This window comes from Danio rerio, chromosome 6 (genome assembly GCF_049306965.1).
Source record: "Danio rerio strain Tuebingen ecotype United States chromosome 6, GRCz12tu, whole genome shotgun sequence".
In the NCBI taxonomy this organism is placed as follows: Eukaryota; Metazoa; Chordata; class Actinopteri; order Cypriniformes; family Danionidae; genus Danio; species Danio rerio.
Genome location: NC_133181.1, coordinates 41,321,654 through 41,341,679, shown reverse-complemented (window position 1 = coordinate 41,341,679; position 20,026 = coordinate 41,321,654). Strand labels below are relative to the sequence as shown.

The following is a 20,026-nucleotide window of genomic DNA, read 5'->3' as shown; positions in this document are numbered from 1 at the left end:
TGTTTAGAATCATTCAATTTACTTGAACTACGTAAACCAGCTGATAAGCTACAAATGAATTGCTATATGGGTTAAAACAAACAAGTAGATAAAGTATGATGAAGTAAAGTAAAACATAAAAATCAAATATAACCCCCACCACAAACACACATTTCAATATTTAAATGTAGTTGTATCTGTAGGTTATTCACCAAGAAATGGCTTATGTTGAGTTTTTATAAAAAGTAAATTTATGCTAGATATGTAATATCATTTTTATTTAAGTTTGGTGTGGAAATGTTAACCCATGTCTGTGTGTGTGTGTTTTACATACATGTACACACTTGGAGACATAATCTGGTATAGAAAAGCTTTCTCAAATATTGATCCCATTATTGTATTCATTTATCTAAACTGATTTTCTGCACTGTCACCTCACAGCAATAAGGTCGCTGGTTTAAGCCCCAACTGGGTCAGTTGGCATTCGTTTGGAGTTTGCATGTTCTCTCAGTGTTTGCGTGAGTGTCCCCCACAGACATGCACTATAGGTGAATTGAATAAACCAAATTGGCCGTAGTTTATGTGTGTGAATGCAGGTGTAAGGGTGTTTTCCAGTGATGGGATGCAGCTGGAAGGGCATCCGCTGTGTAAAACATATGCTAGATAAGTTGGCGGTTCATTCCGCTGTGGCGACCCCTGATTAATAAAGGGTCGAAGCCGAAGGAAAATGAGAGAATGATTTTTCTCTTCTCTTTGACTACACTAGTACAGTATAATGCCAAACATCATTATAGTATAAAAGTCATCATTATAGTACAAATATAATTACAGCCATTCTAAATGACTACAATCTGAGATTAGTGCAATTTCAAAACACTGTATTGAGCCATTTAGCTGTTTAGTTCGATAGGACAGACAGTTCAACAGCATTTCAATAGCGCTAATAATATGCCAAAACAATCTGAATTTAAATTGCGCTAATTTGAACTATTGACAATAGTAATTTAATAAACCTGAATTTTTATATGTCGATACAATTGTTTTGAATTTATTAATTTAAAGGAGTGATCAACAGGGAAGAGCAGACTATCACCGAAAAGTCAAACTAAGAATAACCATCACCTCCAATTACAGGGTGTAAATTACGAGGGTGGGGGTTTGAAAGGGTCTGGAAATATACGAAATATATGGAAATATATATATATATATATATATATATATATATATATATATATATATATATAAAAAAACAAACATTATATTGAAAACACTATTCACAACAATATAGACTTTTAAAACACCTCTTATGTTGTTACTATTTAAAACAAAGTTTTAAGCACTTAACAAATGAGGTTAACAAGAAATCTCTGAGCGAGTAATTAATAGCGAGTTACTTGTCAGTCGATTCGAACAAATATGAATGAACACTTCAGTGACAGAGAGAGATTTGGCGCCACCTACTGGACATTTTGGGTTTTATTGTATTTAAGAAAAAACTTATGTAATATCCCTAAATATATTGAAAAATCTAACGATTGAAATAAATCTAAAGGTAAGGTTAAATATGACATCTCAGATGTGAATAGATGATATTTAAAAGACGCAGCATTTCAGCGTGAATAATGGGCTTTTGGCAAACATATCATTACATTTTCCTTAAAATACTTATGCTGTACTATAAAATAGGTAACAAATAGCATCTTCTATAATTTGATGAAGTGTGTGCATGCAACTGTGTCATTTATCACAGTTGTTAAATGCTGGAACAGTTTGAAAATCTTTAAATGTGACATGAGGCCTTTGTTTACTGAAATAACCCAACAGTTTACAGTTAAGGTCAGAAACGGCTCTTTATCCTTCAAAACACCAACAAATGTGAATAAAAATGATTAACCAATGAGATGTAAATGAATTAAATATATGAATTTGGTTCACTGAAGCATGTATACAGCCTCACACCAGTAAAACTTATGCAGCTCTGTGATTGGCCAAAAGGTAGTTTGACTTTTCGGTAATCGTCTACTCTTCCCTGTTGATCACTGCTGACCTACTTTCCGCTGCTGAATCTGAATTTCTGGTTTTGAATTTTAGGATATTGAATTTGATGTTTAGAATTGCTTGAAAATGTGAAACTGTATTTTTACAAACTGGATATCTGCAGTCTATGAATTCAGAACAAAAAAAATTTGATGTTTGAAAATATGTCTATGAAAATTCAGCCTTGAAAAATTCAGTCATCTTAAATTTCAGATGTTCAATATTCAAGTTATGAAATTCAAATTCAAATCAAGAAATTTAAATTCAAAACCATTTTAACGGCATAAGAATGCAGATTTAAAAAATTACAAACATCAATAATTCAACTGAACACATTTCAGATTGTTTTGGCATATTACTAGCTCCATACATTTCCCGCTATAAGAAGTTTTCTTAATTGTGTCACACCACAAAAGACCCCAAAAGCTGCATCACATGATTTCTTGACCACATATCAACACACGGTTTGTTTTTCAGTTTTGAATTTATTTAAGAATAACTTGAAACAATCAAATGTTGTCATTCTCAATATCAAGTTCTGTTTCCCCCTTTTATGTTAGCGCCATCAGCAGTGGATCAAACCACAGTCACATTTAATCTGCAAGAGGGAATAAGGAAAAACAAAATAAACAAAAAAAAAAAAAAAAAAGTGAACAGGGCATCACTAATCTGGATTACCAGCTACGCCTGAACAAAATCGGAGCGGCGATTCTCAGCATAACTGTTTGGCACGACAAGATAGTGGTACGACTTGTGCCAATTTCCCCTCATTTTCATCCAAATGTATCGGGCCAGATACTGTGCAGAGCAAAGAAAAAAAAAAGCGCAACTAAAACGCTTTCTTCATGGGGCACCGTCAATTAGCATTCATGGACTAAAAGTCTGCCATCTTGAATTAAAACAAGACAGATAACAAAACAAACAAACACTAGTAGGAAGCTTCTGACAGAGTTTTATAGGAAGTTGAGATCTCTCCTTTATAACACTACTCGTTTTCGGCAGGAGTGCACCACTGTGATCTTTAGCAAACCGGTCAGTTGTGTGTGAGGGAGAGAAAAAGTCGAATCTGAAGCGAAATGCAGAACACTGGCCATAAACGAGCAGCACGACGGCATTACAAACAATGCAGATTCTCAATAAATACAGATTCCTGGATGCCAAACTGAGACTGAGGCTGCTCTGTACCTTTCAAACATTGCCGCAAATGTGAACGAACTAGGGAAGACCAATGAAGCACGAGCCAAAACTAAAAAGAAAAGCCTAAGGGTTGACAAAAAAAAATCAAAAATAAAACAAAGACATTCTGAATAGAGTTAAGTGCACTTTCACAGTTCAACCGTAATACAACAAAGTTCCACCTCCTCCCTTTGATCTTGTTTTATTAAGTTTAGTTGGTGATCAGTCCTGCAGCCGTTGAAAACTTCCAACCGTCCCTCCTGTTTTTATGACTATGAAGCAACAAAAGTGTGGAATTCCTGGCAGACATGACAAGAGATTTCATCCCTTAAAATAAATAACGCTATATCTCAGTGCATACAAAAAAAAGGGAACCTGAACACTTACATAAGAGGGAGAGAGAGAGAGACAGAGAAAGAGAGAGAGCCATGAGTCCAGTGTGGTTTTATCTACTTTTTAGGCACAGGCACACGGTCACCAGAACTTCCCCATTTTGAACCCATTTCATGTTGCCTTACATTTAAACTTGATATTTACGATTAGTTGTGGATGTAGCTGATTCTCCTCTGAGGGCTAGAGTGAGTTCTTTAGCCTCAGAGCATGCCGAAGCCTTTGGCGTAAGTGATGGCTTTAAGGAGTCTCTCTTTAAGTTTCTCCACGGTGGAGTATTCGGGGAGGAGCAGCACGTTGAAGCAGGTATGAGAGGTGGGTAACCTGAAGAACACAGGCGGACCAGAACAAGGTGTTAATTCAACAGCTATTTCACCATTATTTTTAGTATTTAAGACAGAACAAATGTTACACAATATTTCTTAGGGGTAACATTTGAGATTAACTTGATGATGGTTAGTCACACACACAAAAAAACAGACAAAGCATACAAAATCTGTATATTATTCAACTTTTTTTTTTTTTTTTTAGGTTTATTTAAATCACAAGATTTGTAATTTTCTAAAATAGGCATAACTTACAAGAACACAGGTTACTGGTTACTGGTTTCCAGAAATGTTCATAATATTTTCTTTTGTTTTTATTTTTTTATTTTTGGGTGAACTAAGTGATTTTTTTCAACTAAAACATTAAGCTCTTGATGTTACAATTGTTTTTTAAAGCAACGTTTTGAAACTAGATTTTACATGAAATACAACAAAATACAATGAATAAAGCTGTGAGACATTAAGAAGAGGCTAAATATTTTAGTGACACTAAAATAACTTAATAATAATTATATGAAAAAATACATCCCACGTATAGTCAGAGCCAAAAGGTTATTGATTTAAAAAAATGATAGTAAATGTATAAACATGTGTTTTGGATATGGATTTAAAGATTTGCTTTCTGTAACTAAAAATGATGGGTTTTTATTTTCTAGAAATTTTAATTGATCCCATCATAGTCATTCTTCTCATTTATGTGCAATTTTAAAGATTCATCAAGCTAACAGGGCCCTACAATCAGCAGGCCAGTTGTTGCTGGAGGTCCCCAGATCCAGGTTGCAGTGGCATGTCCAAAACTGTGCAATACCCTCCCTATAAAACTTTGTATTATCATGAATGTTGCACTGTCAGTAGTGCAACATGCTGTGTTATTGACATTCTTGTTTTAATGCATAATTTTGTTTTAATGCTGTAAAGCACTTTGAGCAGCCCCCAGCTTGTATTATGGCCCATTTCCACTGAGTGGTACAGTATGGGTCACCGTTATCAGGCTTGCGTTTCCACTGCTAAAAGGGTATCAGTGGTACTCTTTTGGTGTGCATGGTGTACGACAGAAAGTTTCAGTCGATGTTATTCTCGCTCAAGAAAATGTCTACAGTAAAGCTGTACAGGCTGTTCACATATCATATGAGAAGCATTTCTCACAAAACAGACACTTTATACACATAAATACTTAAGTATAAGTGTTCATTACTAACCTTTCAATGAACATGATTTGATTATGACTGCAGATCAATGACAGTGTGAATTAACCTACTGTAACGTCTGCAATTATATAAGGTAAATAAATAAATAAATAAATAAATAAATGCAATATATATGAATACATGCAGCCCCTTACAGTCTCCGATAAGTTACCAGTTACAGAAAAACTACACGCAGCATATGTTTAGTCTTTATTTGGGTTAAAAAAAACAACTTGCAACATATAGCTCACAGTCAGTGCAAATCTCTCATCTGTATCTTTAATTTCACCAGCACATGTAACCTCTTGATAGAAAGTAATTCCGTCATTCTGGGTTCATAATAGTCTAGAAGTGAATATAATACTTAAACACAGCAGTTTGTTCATGTTTTAGGTTGCTGAAACAATCATTTACTCCTTTGTTTTTCCGGCTTCTCCCTTTGTTTTTTTGCGCAACAGCTCTGTAGCTGTTCAACAAGATGACGACAAGGTTTGTTTAAGCTCGGGTCAACCATAGCTTGTTGTTATATGTATATATTGTTACAGTGTAACATCTCAACTGTGTATTTAAAACATGGAGGTTATGGAGGGGAAAAGAAACACTGATCGCTAGTTTACTACTAAAGCATAGTACAGTATACATCTAAATTTGTTTCCACTGTTTGTCAGAAGTAGCAAAATAGCTGACTGTACCATACACCCCTGTTTTGTCCCTTTAATAAGGATAACTAGCACAACAATACTGTACCAAAAAGATGGAGCAAGACACAATGCTAAATGAAATGACAGTGCAGATATTTGGTAATAATTGAGTTTACCTGTCTGAGTCGGGACCATTTTTGGCAATAATCATCTTGAGTTTGCCTAAACCTCCAACTGGAGCTCTATCTGTGCCAGTGGTGAACTGGAGAAACAGTCTCTTCTTCTCCTGCTCAAATGAGTGCACCGTCTCCCAGAAATCCCTGAAGAGAAGCAAAAATATAGTTTTTCCCTTTCAACATAGGATGTAGATTTTACAATGAGTGTTTGACTGATAACATTCTCGCAATTGCCAATGCCTATATGCATTGTGGATGAGGCCTGATGAACAACAACAAACACACAAAGTCACAATTTAAAATAAAGAAACATCCACATACCTAATAATGCGCGAGTCTTTGTTGTATCCTCCATCATATTCGGTGCTTTCTTCAAGTGCTTGGAAGTCAAGGTTCTATAAAAGCACAACACAAAAATCATGCGCTTGTATGTATAGCTTTACCACACCGATGAAAAATGAGTAATGAATGTATATCTAACTCACCCTGCTGCCACATATAAGCAGCTCAATCTCCTCCGGTCGAAACAGATATTTCAGTGGAGACTCATTAGTGACCATGTGGAATCCTCTTCTAAAGGCCTTAAACTGTTTCTCCACACTTTTGTTCAGCATGTACTCTGCATAGAGCGCCACAAAATCCTGCAGACAAGACACTTCATGTTATATGCATACTTGCATGTTGTGTTTTTAAATGTTGAATGAATGAATGAATAAATGAATGAATGATCATTTATTAAAAATGTTCCCTGACCTTTCTGTTCTCATTGGTAACAGGGATTTTATCACCGCTTTCCTTTAAATCGTACATTAATGGGTTTCCAAACAGGTCTGTTTGCGAGATCTGGAAGGTAATCATCATGTCTTCTTCAACATTGCCTTCATACTCCATGAGATCTTTCAGACTCTGAAAAAGAACCTGTAAAAACAGACGAACAGCACCATTATAATCATTTTCTCCAGAGATGCACTGATAGAGATTTCTCTAATCCTGCCCATCAAATAACTGCTATGTGACAAAGGGCAAGCATTAACCTGCCCCAAATTATTTTGATGAGCAGTCACCGTGTGCTAAAGTCTTCACGACGGACTCCGCCAGCAAAGTGCTGATGTGTCTGCCTAAATCTCCCAGCAGACATAATCTCTGATCTAAAACTGCCTGCATTCTGAACAAGTGTAGACAGATAGACGATACACAGCATGACTGAGAACTGGACATGCATAACTACATGTAATAAAGCTGAAATGCTGCTCATAATGCATTATCTCTTTATCAATTTAAAGTATGGACTAGAAATATTGAGGAAAAAACCTGCCTGTAGTTTGAGGGTCCAAAATCATGCATCTATAACTATGTTAACATAACTTAAGAAATATTTGGAAAAACATTACACACTGTCTTGCTGGATTTTGATCTACAGTGTACTACAGCTGCTTTTAGTTTAATTTACCTGAATGTGGAAAATATTAAAACAATAAAAGCTACAAGTTTATAGTATAAATCTGTAAATAAATACACAACACTTTTCAAAAGTATGAGAAACATTTTAAGGGACTATACTTCAGCAAAACTAATAGAAATTAAAAGATAACATGTCCAAACACTGCAAAAAAAAGTCTAACTCTTCCCATAAAAACACTGAGCAGCACAGCTGTTTTTAAATGGTAAAAAATAACAAATATATATTAAACAATAAATCAGTATATTATAATGATTTCTAAAAAATTATGACATTTAAGTACAAAGAACTGATGAATCGTAATTTTTCAAATCAAATTAAAGCAGCCTTGGTGAGCATAAGAGACTTCTTTCAAATTCATCTCAACATCTTGGTGAACCATTTGTGTTTCCATTTTTAAAAACAAACATTAAGCAAGCTAAATATTTTTAAAAACGTATGCAGGCAAAGATTACCGGATGAGAGTCTGCAAGGTCTCGAAACGTTCCTTTCTTTCCCATTAGTTTTCTGTAAATCACCATAGGGAAATGCACATCCAGAATGCAGTTATTGTAGATAGCTAGGCCCAGGACGATGCCTATCAAAGTGAACTGGCCTTCATTCTCAAATGATGAAGGGTTGAACCAGAAAAGTTTTGTGCTTTCATCATAGGTAAACATGCCTGTGGGTAAAAAGTGTAGAACAAGTGAGCAAAACAGACACCATCCACCTTATCCTCACTGATTCATTATTCACATTTACAGAATAATGCTGAAGTTCTGAATGAAATGATAAGCTTACTGGCACATATTATATTACACATTCAATTACAATAAGTATAAATGATCGTCAATGAACTTTGTGTCAGATGACATATTGGTTAGTTATGTTTAGTTCCCAAGGCATGACAGTTTTGTTTGCTATGTAGATAGAAACTATTTAAAAGGTGGGATCGCAATGCCAGCTTAGCATTGTGATGTCTATCGGCCATCAGCGATGGACGATGGCATCGTCTATGTACCCAACCCTAATGTCAGCAACCAAGACTAATTTCATGGCAAGAGCATTTCAATAATAAATATACACTTAAAAATCAACAATTGAATACGTAAGGATTTTTAGCGATAATACATAATAAATTCTAACACTCTTCTTGGAGTCTTCTGGAATCATTAAAAGCAGGACAATCCAGTAAAATGTGTTTGACTGTGAGAGGAATTGTGCACTACAAACTCCTTAAAATCTAAAAGAACATAATAAATGTTTATGTCACCTGGTATTAACATGCATTTAACGCCCCGTTTACACTAATGCGTTTTTGTTTTAAAACGCATAAGTTTTGCTACGGTTACGCCATCCGTCCACACTACGCCGAAGTTCTCGAGCGCCGAAAACGGAGCGTTTTGAAAACACTGGAGAGGCCGTTTTCATTCTGAAACGCTGCTGCTCTATCCCAGTGTGGATGAGGAAAAACAGAGACATTTGAAAACGGAGGCGGGGCTGCTGAGATTCGCTACCTGATTGGGGCTTTTGTGTCATTGCGTATACTTCCCTTATTCGTCAAGTCAATCACATGACTATAACGCTACCGGAAGACAGTACTGTAAACAACAACATGGGCACAGAAATGGGAGCGTTGTTTGCACTATTTTCAGTTTTAGGCATCATTGTGCAGTTATTCATTTGGTATGTTTAGTAACAACTCGACCTCGTCATCTGTCCACAAAAATACCTCTCTTGCTTTCTTTGCCATCGCGTTTAATGTTCAACCGGCGTTTGTTAACCAAATAACCAAATGCCAAGTGAGACGCATGCTTTCTGTTTACACCAGAATGCGCATGCCCTGAGTGTGCGAATGGTCACGTGATATACGATTTTGGTGGCGTAGTGTGGACGGAGATATGTTCGGAGACACAAGGTGATACGCTAGTGTGGACACGGATCGTTTTCGATCTAAAACGCACTAGTGTAAACGGGGCGTAGTTATGCAATCAAAAGTGAGCAGATGTTTTTAGTCAGTTTTAATTATTTGATAAGTGAATCTAAAATGTACATTAGGTTGCATGAAAGAACCCCAAAAGCTCTACTGAAAAACCCAAATAGGAAAAACAAATGATTATTACCTATATCTGGGTTGAAGATCTCCTCTACAACCAGTTGAAAGAATTCTTTGGATACTCCTCCCTCATCTACACCTTGCTCACCCTCAAACTCCACATACAGTTGTTTCTTCAGGTCTGCTGGGTTTTCCATGGCAATCATCTCCAACTACAACCAATTACATGTTTATTTTATATAAATTATTCACTTCTTTGAAACCGCATTCATCATCTGAGCTTTTTGGCACTTACCCTGACAAGAGCATCGTCTATGATGTGGTCTCTGCGCACTTTGAGACGCAGATAAGGGTTTAGTTGCTGTCCTTGCACCAAACTATAGAGGGCAGTAATCCTGCGCTCGCTATACATGCGGATCCGGTTGTCATAGTACAGGCCCAGATTCTTAGTCACAGCGTTAAGTATGAAAGGGCAGGTCATAAAGGAGAACTTGCTCTCTGTCTCCACCTTGAAGAAGGTATAGTCTTTGTCCATTTCCAGCACCTCATTGAGTGGTTCATTGATGAACTCCTCGAATGGGATGAGGGGTTTTCGACAGTCCGAGGCACGGATGCCCATTTCTGTCTCTAGCGGATCCACTCGAGGGCCTTTTTTATTGCGTCTCTCCTCTCCCAGCAGCTCCTGCAGCGTCAGCTCGCTGGACTCAGGGATCGGTTCATCGTCGTCCTCCTCATTGTGATCCGTGTCTAGGTCGCCGCCCAGCACGTTTGCATAGTAGACGATTTTCAAGCACTTGGTGGCTGCCACCACACCATCATCCTCATTGACTAGGTTATCACTGCTGAACTCGTTGCTGATGACCGTGTAGGTAATAAGCTGCTGGAAAGTCTCGACCAAACGTCGGATCTGGTCCACACCGTACTGCGACCACAACCGTGCAAGCTTGGCCAGAGCCGGAAGAGGTAGCTTGCTCATGGCCTTGCAGAACTGTGGCAAGGCGATTTCTAAGTATTCGGGACTGTGGAGGTTACTGTTCTCCATCACAATGATGAAGACGTTCAGGTAATTAGGGTCAGCGGCGTACACATTGTGATAGGTGAGGTCACACTCTACGTTGGGCGACAAGTAGACTAACGCGTTGAGGAAAGCTGCCTCAATCTTCTCATTCGATAATAATCTGTCGTACACTCTTCTTACAGCATCAATGTCTACAGAAACTTCTACAGGACTCAACTTTTGGACGTTGTTCTCCCCATGAGATGACCCGTCTCCACTTGATGCTGAAGCTTCTGGTTCCACCTCCATTGCTGTGGATGAACCAGAAGCCGTTTCTTTCTCATCTTCATCTTTGTCTTCATCCTTGGCCTGAAGGGACTTGAGCTCTTCCTTGGTGTGTTGTTTTGCTTTGCGGAAACTCTGGACTAGACTCTCTGCACTTGAGAAAACCCGACCAATAACACGGATTAGAGGAGAATAGTCCTCTGTCTCACTGCAGATGCTCAGGATTTCATACACCTTATCCTCAGTCAAGAAATTCAGATCTGCCAAATAAAAAAAAAACATAGTAAAACACTTGAAAGTCAAAGACACAGTTAAAAGACCAATGCAGTCAAACAGAATCCATCCTGCTATAAAGAATGTAAGTATTTTAAGTATTAAGTGTGTGCTTAAGAAATAATGTTGAGCATCTTTGTCCATCTATTAAAAATATACTTGAAATATTACTTACAATTGTAAAGCAATTTTTTCTCTTTAGCAAATTTAATAAAGTTAGGCCCAGAACTGGCCTGGTAAAAGGTTGCACAAACAAAGACATTGGATATCAATTTCAAAATTAATCAGACTGACTGTTGAATCATTTTAGCTGTTTTTATTTGTCATTTTTTCCATTTACAATACCATTATTTACAATATCATGTTATTCTATTCACATTTTATAGCAGACGTTTAGCACATTTTGTCACAAATATGACATTCTGCACTGATTTGGGTCAGAGCTGGGGAAAAACCAAGGACAAGCATAGACAGGCTACAGACTACCATCTCTCAAAGCAAGGTTGCCCAAACTTGATCCTAAAGAGCCACTGTTTAGCTGCTACTCTAATAAACACACCTAACCAGCTAATCATGGTCTTCAGACTAACTAGAAACTTCCAGTGCAGAAACTACTGTGTTGGAGCTAGGGCTGCACGATTAATCGAAAAAGGATTGTGATCTCGATTCTACCTTACACACGATCTTAATTAAGCATCACAAGGATTCAGCCAATTATATTTTGAAGGTCAGGAGAGAAGCGTAAAGACAGGAGCACAAGTCTTCACATTGTTTTAGATACATTGCTCAGGAACATGAACACCTTCAGATGTGAACCTCCATGGTCTCATGGTTCAGTAATAATTATCATGCCATCGATTCAGTTAAATTCGATATCATGCCATCAGTTCAGTTCAATCGCATCGACTATGTTTTCCATAAACAATTTAAATTTTCTGCACAGCACAGCAATTCTTGTATTAAAATGTACAAATATGTTTATAATTATATCATATTTGTAGTACAATTTTGTCCTTTAATACAAACAGTCAGATTTATAAACTGTACCTTTAAAAACTCAAGTATGCACAGAACGTCATGAGCATTTATAGCAAATAAACAAATATAAATATCCTGCTCGCTTTCTGAGCTCGCTAGGAGTTCTTTCTTGCACCCCTATGACTGGTCACGCACTTAATAGAAAGGGCTGCGATTGGCTCTAATGGTCTGGCGCTGTTCACAGATGAATAACACTGATAAACGGCAGCAGCGATCACAACTGATCTATGATAGATGCAGTGAAGAAAACTCACTCTGCACAAAAGCTTATGTTTGTATCCAGAAGTATCGCTGTTACAGCCAAGAGGAAAGGGAACTACCTCATGACAGCAGGTTAAAGGTCCACAGCGAGAGAAAGAGAATGTGTTTCCCTTCAGTTTCTCCATAACAGTGAAACGGGTCTCTGCTGTAAGTGTCAGTGAAAGACTGTCCAGTAAACACGCATGCAGAGAATTGTGCACAGTTTCTTTGTTTTTAAGTAGTTGGAGCGTTTTAAATACTCGCACTTGCCTCCCTCACCATAGTAAGCTACCGCTACATAGCAGGGTCTCAAAGCATATGAGATAAATGACGTCAGTACACAATAACTGGTTATGATTACTACAGAACCAATACCAAATTGAATGCATCTGCATCGTGGTGCACCGAAGAAACAATTAATTTTGACACCCCTACTTGTAGTTGACTTTTTAGCAAGTCGCTCCTCATATAGCAGCCTGTGGTGCTTTTTTAGGTTCTGGTTTTTGTATTTCATCGTTCTGTAACATCTCTTACAAATTACCTGGTTTTGTTTGGTGTCTGTGACTTTGAAACTAAGATATTCCCATATTACCACTGTACTGTTTTTCTTTGATATTAATTTGTCTATTACTGCTTCTGAAGTTGCAGTTGCCATCATCCAACTTGTTTGCGATTTCCTGTTTGTTTTTTTTTGTTTTTTTTTTCCCGCATAGTTCAGTTGTGCAATTCTGATTGGGCTGAACGAAAGCGTGCTCACCCAATTGGCTAGTTAGACTGTCACACACAGACGGCAGTCACACATTTGCTCTAGGTGGGGGAATTTAAATAATATATAGTTCATATCGCAGCCTCTTGCGATTAGATTATCGCTGCATTTCAAATCGAGGTTGCGATCTGATTTCAATTAATTGCATAACCCTAGTTAAAAGCGTCACATACTGTATATATAAGGTATATTTCCCTCAAAAATGTAATTTATGTCTTAATGTAATGATGTATTTGCAGCCACAAAATCACACGAGTTAACACACTGTTTGTTTGCGACCAAGAGAATGAGCACGTGCCCGACAATTATGTCAAATTTAGTGAACAGATCCTGCTGTGAATAACGGGTAATAAAGTCTAAAATAATGCTCAACTTATTGCAAAGCAATCATTTGGGTGCCACATGGGAAGTATGATTACCATTTATGTTTTATTTCTGTCAAAATGATGGCGGCCATGACAAGAACCACAATCTGAAGTGAAAGTGAAACCAAAAGCGTGCACATCATTTAAATGATCATACTGCAAAAAAATATCATAAAGCTAAAAATCATGATTCTCATTTTAGCCAGAATTGAGCAGCCCTATTTGGAGCTGGTTGGCACAACATTTTGCAGGACAATGAAACAGAAATAGACACCCTAGATTCAAGTCTCCACTACATTCTTGAACCCTTTAATGCAACAAAAACAAACAATATGATGCAATACATATTACACCCCTGCTCTTTCACGACAAGTGCCATGGGATTTTTAATGACCACAAATAGTCAGGACCTCGGTTTAACGTCTCATCCGAAAGACGGTGCCCACTGACAGTATAGTGTCCCCTTCACTTTTACTGGGGCATTAGGACTCACGCAGACCACAGGTTGAGCGCCCCCTGCTGGCCTCACTAACACCACTTCCAACAGCAACCTAGTGTTCCCTATTGGTCTCCCATCCAGGTACTGACCAGGCTCAGCCCTGCTTAGCTTCAGTGAGTAACCGGTCTTGGGCTGCAGGGTGATATGGCTGTGGCAAATTATATTTAGAAAGGTATATGTTTTAAATGCGTGTTTATTAATACGTGAGGATTTCCAGTAAAAAACTTTAAGGAATTTTAATCAAACTAGTTCTGATAAAATGTCTACAAACATAACACCGTTACTCACCTCTAAAGTCCTCCCTTGTGGGTGGCAGGTCCTTATGGTTCATCTTTCCGTTGCTGCAAGCAGAGAAGTTGTGAGCTCCTTTGGCACTGTTCTCCGGGAAGGCTGAACTGGCTCCTTTCTTAGAGGGATGAGGATCACACAGTTTGGCATTATTCTTATATAACTCCAGGGCCTTGATGGCTGCTGCATTGTTATCCATGCGCTGGAAACCCGGAGAAGAGCCACAAGCCTCATTCGTGCAGGCCTCATTTCCACAGCCCTCTGTTAACTGGTGGTAGTAGCGCTCAATTAAATGCTTTGCAGCCGCTCGCTTCCTGTATCAGACATTCAAACAGGACAGCAGTGGGGATTAGTATGGTTTAATCCCAAAATAAGTTCACACCAGTGCAGATATACATGTCTACTAATCAACCATTTTCATTTCCAACAACCGTCAAAATGTGACTGTTGCATGTGCATATGAAAAATCGGCTGCTGTTAAGATGACAAAGAAAGCGAGCAGTATGTCTTCCATTCTTCAAAAGAATTATTCATTTGAAAGAAAGAGATCAAGAAACATCTATAATGCAGCTGCTCATGCAAAATGCTTTATGCATGGACAAAAACATAACATGCACTGATCTGTCATAATGTGCCATAAAAGAAAACATTCAAAGCACATTTATGTATATATATAGTAAATTTGGCAAATTTGTATATAACATCACACAAAACATTGGGGTTTGATAGGTTAATCAAATGTCAGTATTTGTGATAATTTAAAATAAAGGTTCAAGCAAAATCAGTGACTCAAACCTCAATTAAATAAAGTATAATAATACATACACGCACTTACAGAAATCATAATGATGGATTTAAACGGTCACAATGGAAGTAAACAAAGCCCTTGGTTATGTGTCATGCAAAAGCACACAATGCTGATGTCTTATGCATCATTATAAAAGTATATATAATAAGTCTGGGCGATAAAATTGGTATCGGTATTTATTGACCGTACACTATTGTCAATAACAATAAAAAATGCTTTGGTATGAATCGCTATAGTTTTATTAATATGTAGCTGCTGAGTGCAGCCTTGGAAAGAATGCCAACAAGCTAAGGGTGTAAGTTTATCATTTCCAATGGAGGCGTGCTACTTGCACGACGTGCACATGTTGTTTTGTTTACAGAATTTGAGGTTTACTGTATCATTATTATTGACACCTTAAAGTTTGATTTGATTGTTCAGTGTTTACACTTAACTATTACACACTTTGTAAGATTTTATTTGTCAAGTTTAAGAGTCTCTTTAACACTTTTTACACATTTATTTTATTATACAGATATTTTGTTTAAATATTTTTGTTTTTGACTGATAAAATCATTTTCTTTAGCAATTTTGTTAAATTAAAATAAAGTAGTTAAGTAAAAAAAAATCATAATACTCCTAAATTTATTTCTTAATAAATTTATTTCTTAATAAATATCAATACTGAATGACATGAAACATGATATTGTGATACATAACTATATTTTTTGCAATATCGCCCAGCCCTAATATATAACATTAATTGCTTGGCACTGTGTACTGCCAAGTGTCTTACATTTTAAATATTCTTCACTTTTTAACTGACGGATAAGCCAACCAAATGGATAAAAAATACTTTTTAACCAATAATTATTATAATTGCCCTCAAACACACCCCAAATTTGGGTGATGTCTTTCTCCTGCTTATTAAATGGGATTTTTAGCTGAAACCACATTCCCTGGTCAGAAGAAGAACAGGAAGAACTATGGCAGCATCCAAAAGTTTAGGTAGCAGACTGGATATTACAATGCCTTATGAGACAGTGAATCTGGAGGTGGTGTTTCTGCATAAAAGCACCTTGTGAAACTGATTTCAGATAGACTTCTGAGACAGCATTACAATTTAACTAATAGATAGAGCTTTGGTGAATACAATACTAACTTGTTAGAAATGCCATCAAAAGTAGAAACTGTTAGTCGAAAACATACATTTATACTAGAAAAATCTGATAATGCGATATTTAATTTTTCTGCAATGAATATCGGGATATACAGTTTCACAAGATAGTTTGAATAGCTCTTTTTAATGATTTTCTGGGGAGTCTAACAGTATTCAGGTACAGAAATTAAGCAATCTTGAAAAAAAAATAAAATGCTTTTCTTACTTTGTCTCGTTTCTAGTTCAAATATCAAACAATTTTTAGATCAAGTAGAAATAAAGTTTTATTTTCATTTGAACTAGAAACAAGACAAAAATACTAAGAAAGAATTTTTGTTAGTTTTTGCATATATCATATAAATTCCTTATAAATACAGTGACTAAATACAATTCTGTAGTTCCTGCTCAACTATAATTCAGACTTAACATTGCGTATCTTGTGATGTGACTTGTGAATGCACACATTGTGCTAAAACGATATATTGCGCAGCCCTAACTTATACACAAACTGACAGAAAAGTGGAGCTTTAAGATGCCATCTTTATTTTTTAGCTCTCAGAAATGTAAAGCACAGGATTGTGAGATATCGAAGGCAGTGAAGGACGCATACACTGCCCTCAAAATTCAATCAGAAGTAGGTACCTCCTGAGACAGTAGGCGAAGCAAAATTTAGATTTGGACGTGCCCTGATATTTTCCCACCTTAGAATGCTGTCGGATGCAGCTTAAATTAATACCTGTGGCTGGCAATTGATTATTTAAGATGATCAGTCTGTGCAAGAATCTGAGCATTACTTGTGGTCCTGGCAGTGTTAACATTCTTAAGCTCTTTGTTGCATAATGACATGTTTGGGTCAAACTGACACTATTTGTTTACAATGGAAGAGGCATGTGTTGTATTGCTCACAAGAATGGTACATGTAATTATCTTTGATGCTGCAGCCTATATTAAAAAAATTATGATTTCCTTCACGTCCATGATCTTAATAAGGAAGACTGACATTTTACACTGACTGACTGCCAATGTTTAATATGAAAATTATTTTTTGTCAGGACATTTGTGCCCCAGACTGTGCGCCGAATAGGCATGAGATGATAACAGTTTTCAACGTATAGTGTGCTTTGGAAAAGTCAAGGTTTGAAAATCGCCCAAACCTTCTGCTATAACGTTCCTAAGGTATGTGAGAGGTTTTTTTTAACGGTTTTTTAGGACAACAGTATCTCCAGCAGAAAAGATATCCAATGCATTATAAATTATAAAGAAATATGATTTTGAAACTAATGAAGACAGCAGAAGTCTATGGTATATTTGAATGATTTACCCTCACATGTTTACTGCTCCAAAATACTTTAAATGTTTCTCTAAATAAAATGTATTGTGTTCAAAGATGAAAAAAGTTTTTTGTTTTTTACCCAGACATTTAAAAAGAATATTTCTTAGGGTGCTTTCACACCTGCCTTATTTAGTTCGATTGAATCGCACTAGAGTTCGTTTCCCCTTTTGGTACGGTTCGTTTGGGCACCACCCTTAGAGCAGTGATCACGATTTCGTCAAACCGTGATGTTTTTATCCAAGGTTACCATACCGTCAGAATCTTAAAACAGCACATGCCTAGCGCCAAATATGTTCAGGAGTTTGTGCAGAGGTGGTGTATAATTTAATAATGTTCAGTTATCTGCGCTATGCAATAATTTAGCAAAAGATGACATCAATGTATGATAAAGAGCCAATTCTTCGAATCACCAAACACCCCAGTTTCAGCTAAAAATAATCTTAAGAGCTAAAAAAAAAAAAAAACTAAAGTTCTACAAAAGAAAGTCACCCACATTCTGAATATCTAGAGGGCAAGTTAATTAACAGTAAACTTCAATTTTGGGTGAACTAGCCCTTTAGGGAAAAGTATAAGTCAGGTAAAAACAAAGACACTTACATTAGACTTGCTTTAAAGTTTCCAATATCACACTCTTCTACGGCTCTGAACTCAAAGAGACCCAAAGGTTGTCAGGTAGCAATCCTGCAGATGAACAGAAAACATCAATAATTTCACTTTTGCAGCACTGGGAATTATACTAGTGAAAGGGACATTTAAAGAAACTACCACATTATTAACTGCAATTAGTAAGAAAAACATTGGTAAGCACAAACCTAAAGTGAACCACAGGGCAGAAATATCACCATGGACAGCGTCTAAAAACCTAGCAAGCTGACTCCCTAGACAGTATTTGATGTCTAAAAATGTTGCCTGGGTAGTCAGCTCACTGTTTTTTGACATAGTACGTGTGTCTGCAAAAAAAAGGGCAGCGACGTAAACATATACAGACGGCAGCCGCAGAACTAAAAACAAACTGTGTGCTTTCGCAACTGAAGCATCCTGTGTGCCGGTAAACAGTGGTTTACCCGGAGCAGAAGCCGGAGAGGCCGCGGACGGGAAGGCAGGGGGTATGACAGTGCACAAACAACTTCTGCTTTGCACACACACACACACACACAGTCAATGCACTACAGATATCATCCAAACAAACGAACACACCCATAATAGTCATTAATAAAGTCCGCTGAAGATGATGATGATCGGTGCATTTAAAGCAGAGCGGGAACTGCAAATCTTATAACCTTGCAGTAACTGTCATGGGGAGCAATGGCAGGAAAGAGCTGAGTAACTAGTTAGCCTAGCTGCAGCTAACCACAGTTTAACATTTCAGAGACGCATGCTAAATTTACTTAACGCTTATTGCCGCGTATTATAATCGATCACGTATTTAGGATATCGGGATTAACGGTATTTCCCTTGTTTACCAGAAAGCTCCGTCCCTCCCTCCCCGGAGCGGGTTAGCAGCGCGGCTAACTGGCCTAATAGCGCTTCTCGCGGTGCTCCAGGCGCGGTCGGGACAGAAGAAGCGCGATTAAGGTTTTGACAGCTTACTTTTGGAGGTGTTCTGATGCTGACGAATGAATCTGGTCTCTCAACATCACAATCGCTTCTAGTGCGGCGTGTATTCAACTCCAACCCCTCCACAAAATATTCGCGGCCATCTTGATCAACTGAGGCAAACACGGAGAGCGATCCCACAATGCACTGAGGCACGAGGACGACCATCAGTATAAAAACACGGCACAGCGCTCTGGCAGTCAGTCAAGATCCGAACATGTGTGTTGAAATACTTGTTAACACGTTCACTACCATATGCATGAGCCAGATAATAAGTTGTAAATTTTGGTAAAAAAGTAGGATTTTTTTATTTACACATAGATCTCAAACTAGAAACTAGTTATGTTTTTTTTCATCAGCAGAGGGCAGAACCTGAAAGCAAAAATTCAAGAAACCTGATTTGTTTTATCTAAGGTTCATTCCAGTGCTTTTGGGACCAATAGTAGATGTTGAATAATCTCAGTGGTTCAAATTTTTTGAGTCAGTTGACCTGAGAAATTAAGCGATTGATTCTGTACGGTGGGAGTTAAAACACCAGTAGGTGGCGACTGTAAAAAAAAAAAAAACGATAGCTAGGCCATAACTGTAACATTTTATTATTTATTTTATAAGCATAGAGTGCTGCGGGAGGTATGATGTCAAAACACAGAAGACAGTGTTTTTTCATTTGTCCTTGTCAGATTGTCCTACCTCCCATTCAAAAGTAGGTAGCAAATTTTGATGACACAATATGCTACCCATCAGATTTTGCTACCAGCGTAAATTTTAATGGTAGTGGGAGTAGTAAAGCTGTAATATCACCATAACCCACCTAATCCCTTTCCCCAAAGACACATCTATTCAAGTACAGTGTTGGGAGCATAATCTAATGGGATAAAATGTCAGGACAACGTGTACCTTGAAATTTTCTTAATCTGAGGAAAATGTAAGGCTTTGCACTCTTTTGATATGTTTGCTTTACAATGTGCTAAATTTATCAAATTATTGAAAACTA

General features: G+C 37.3%; 1 protein-coding gene across 2 annotated transcripts; it reads right to left on the bottom strand.

Moving 5' to 3' along the window:
• Positions 1-2,481: 2,481 nt before the first annotated feature.
• On the bottom strand, positions 2,482-19,181 carry ube3a (ubiquitin protein ligase E3A). 2 transcript variants are annotated; one of them, XM_073953368.1, is made up of 11 exons: positions 19,027-19,181; positions 18,034-18,117; positions 14,158-14,275; positions 9,702-10,948; positions 9,474-9,618; positions 7,827-8,032; positions 6,666-6,830; positions 6,398-6,553; positions 6,234-6,307; positions 5,913-6,056; positions 2,482-3,906 (listed from the first exon to the last, which is right to left on the bottom strand). In XM_073953368.1, the coding sequence occupies exons 3-11, from the start codon at positions 14,198-14,200 to the stop codon at positions 3,786-3,788; spliced, it is 2,301 nt and encodes a 766-aa protein (XP_073809469.1). In that variant the 5' UTR covers positions 14,201-14,275; positions 18,034-18,117; positions 19,027-19,181; the 3' UTR covers positions 2,482-3,785.
• Between the last annotated feature and the right edge of the window lie 845 nt (positions 19,182-20,026).

What these genes read in the sequence shown, in the direction of transcription:
- ube3a (XM_073953368.1), bottom strand. Translation starts at nt 14,200, where the DNA reads ATGAACCATAAGGACCTGCCACCCACAAGGGAGGACTTTAGAG. An exon ending in CACAAGGGAGGACTTTAGAG is followed by an intron (nt 10,949 to 14,157) that starts GTGAGTAACGGT and finishes TTTATTTGGCAG; the next exon opens with ATCTGAATTTCTTGACTGAG. An exon ending in AAAGACTCGCGCATTATTAG is followed by an intron (nt 6,057 to 6,233) that starts GTATGTGGATGT and finishes GCTTCTCTTCAG; the next exon opens with GGATTTCTGGGAGACGGTGC.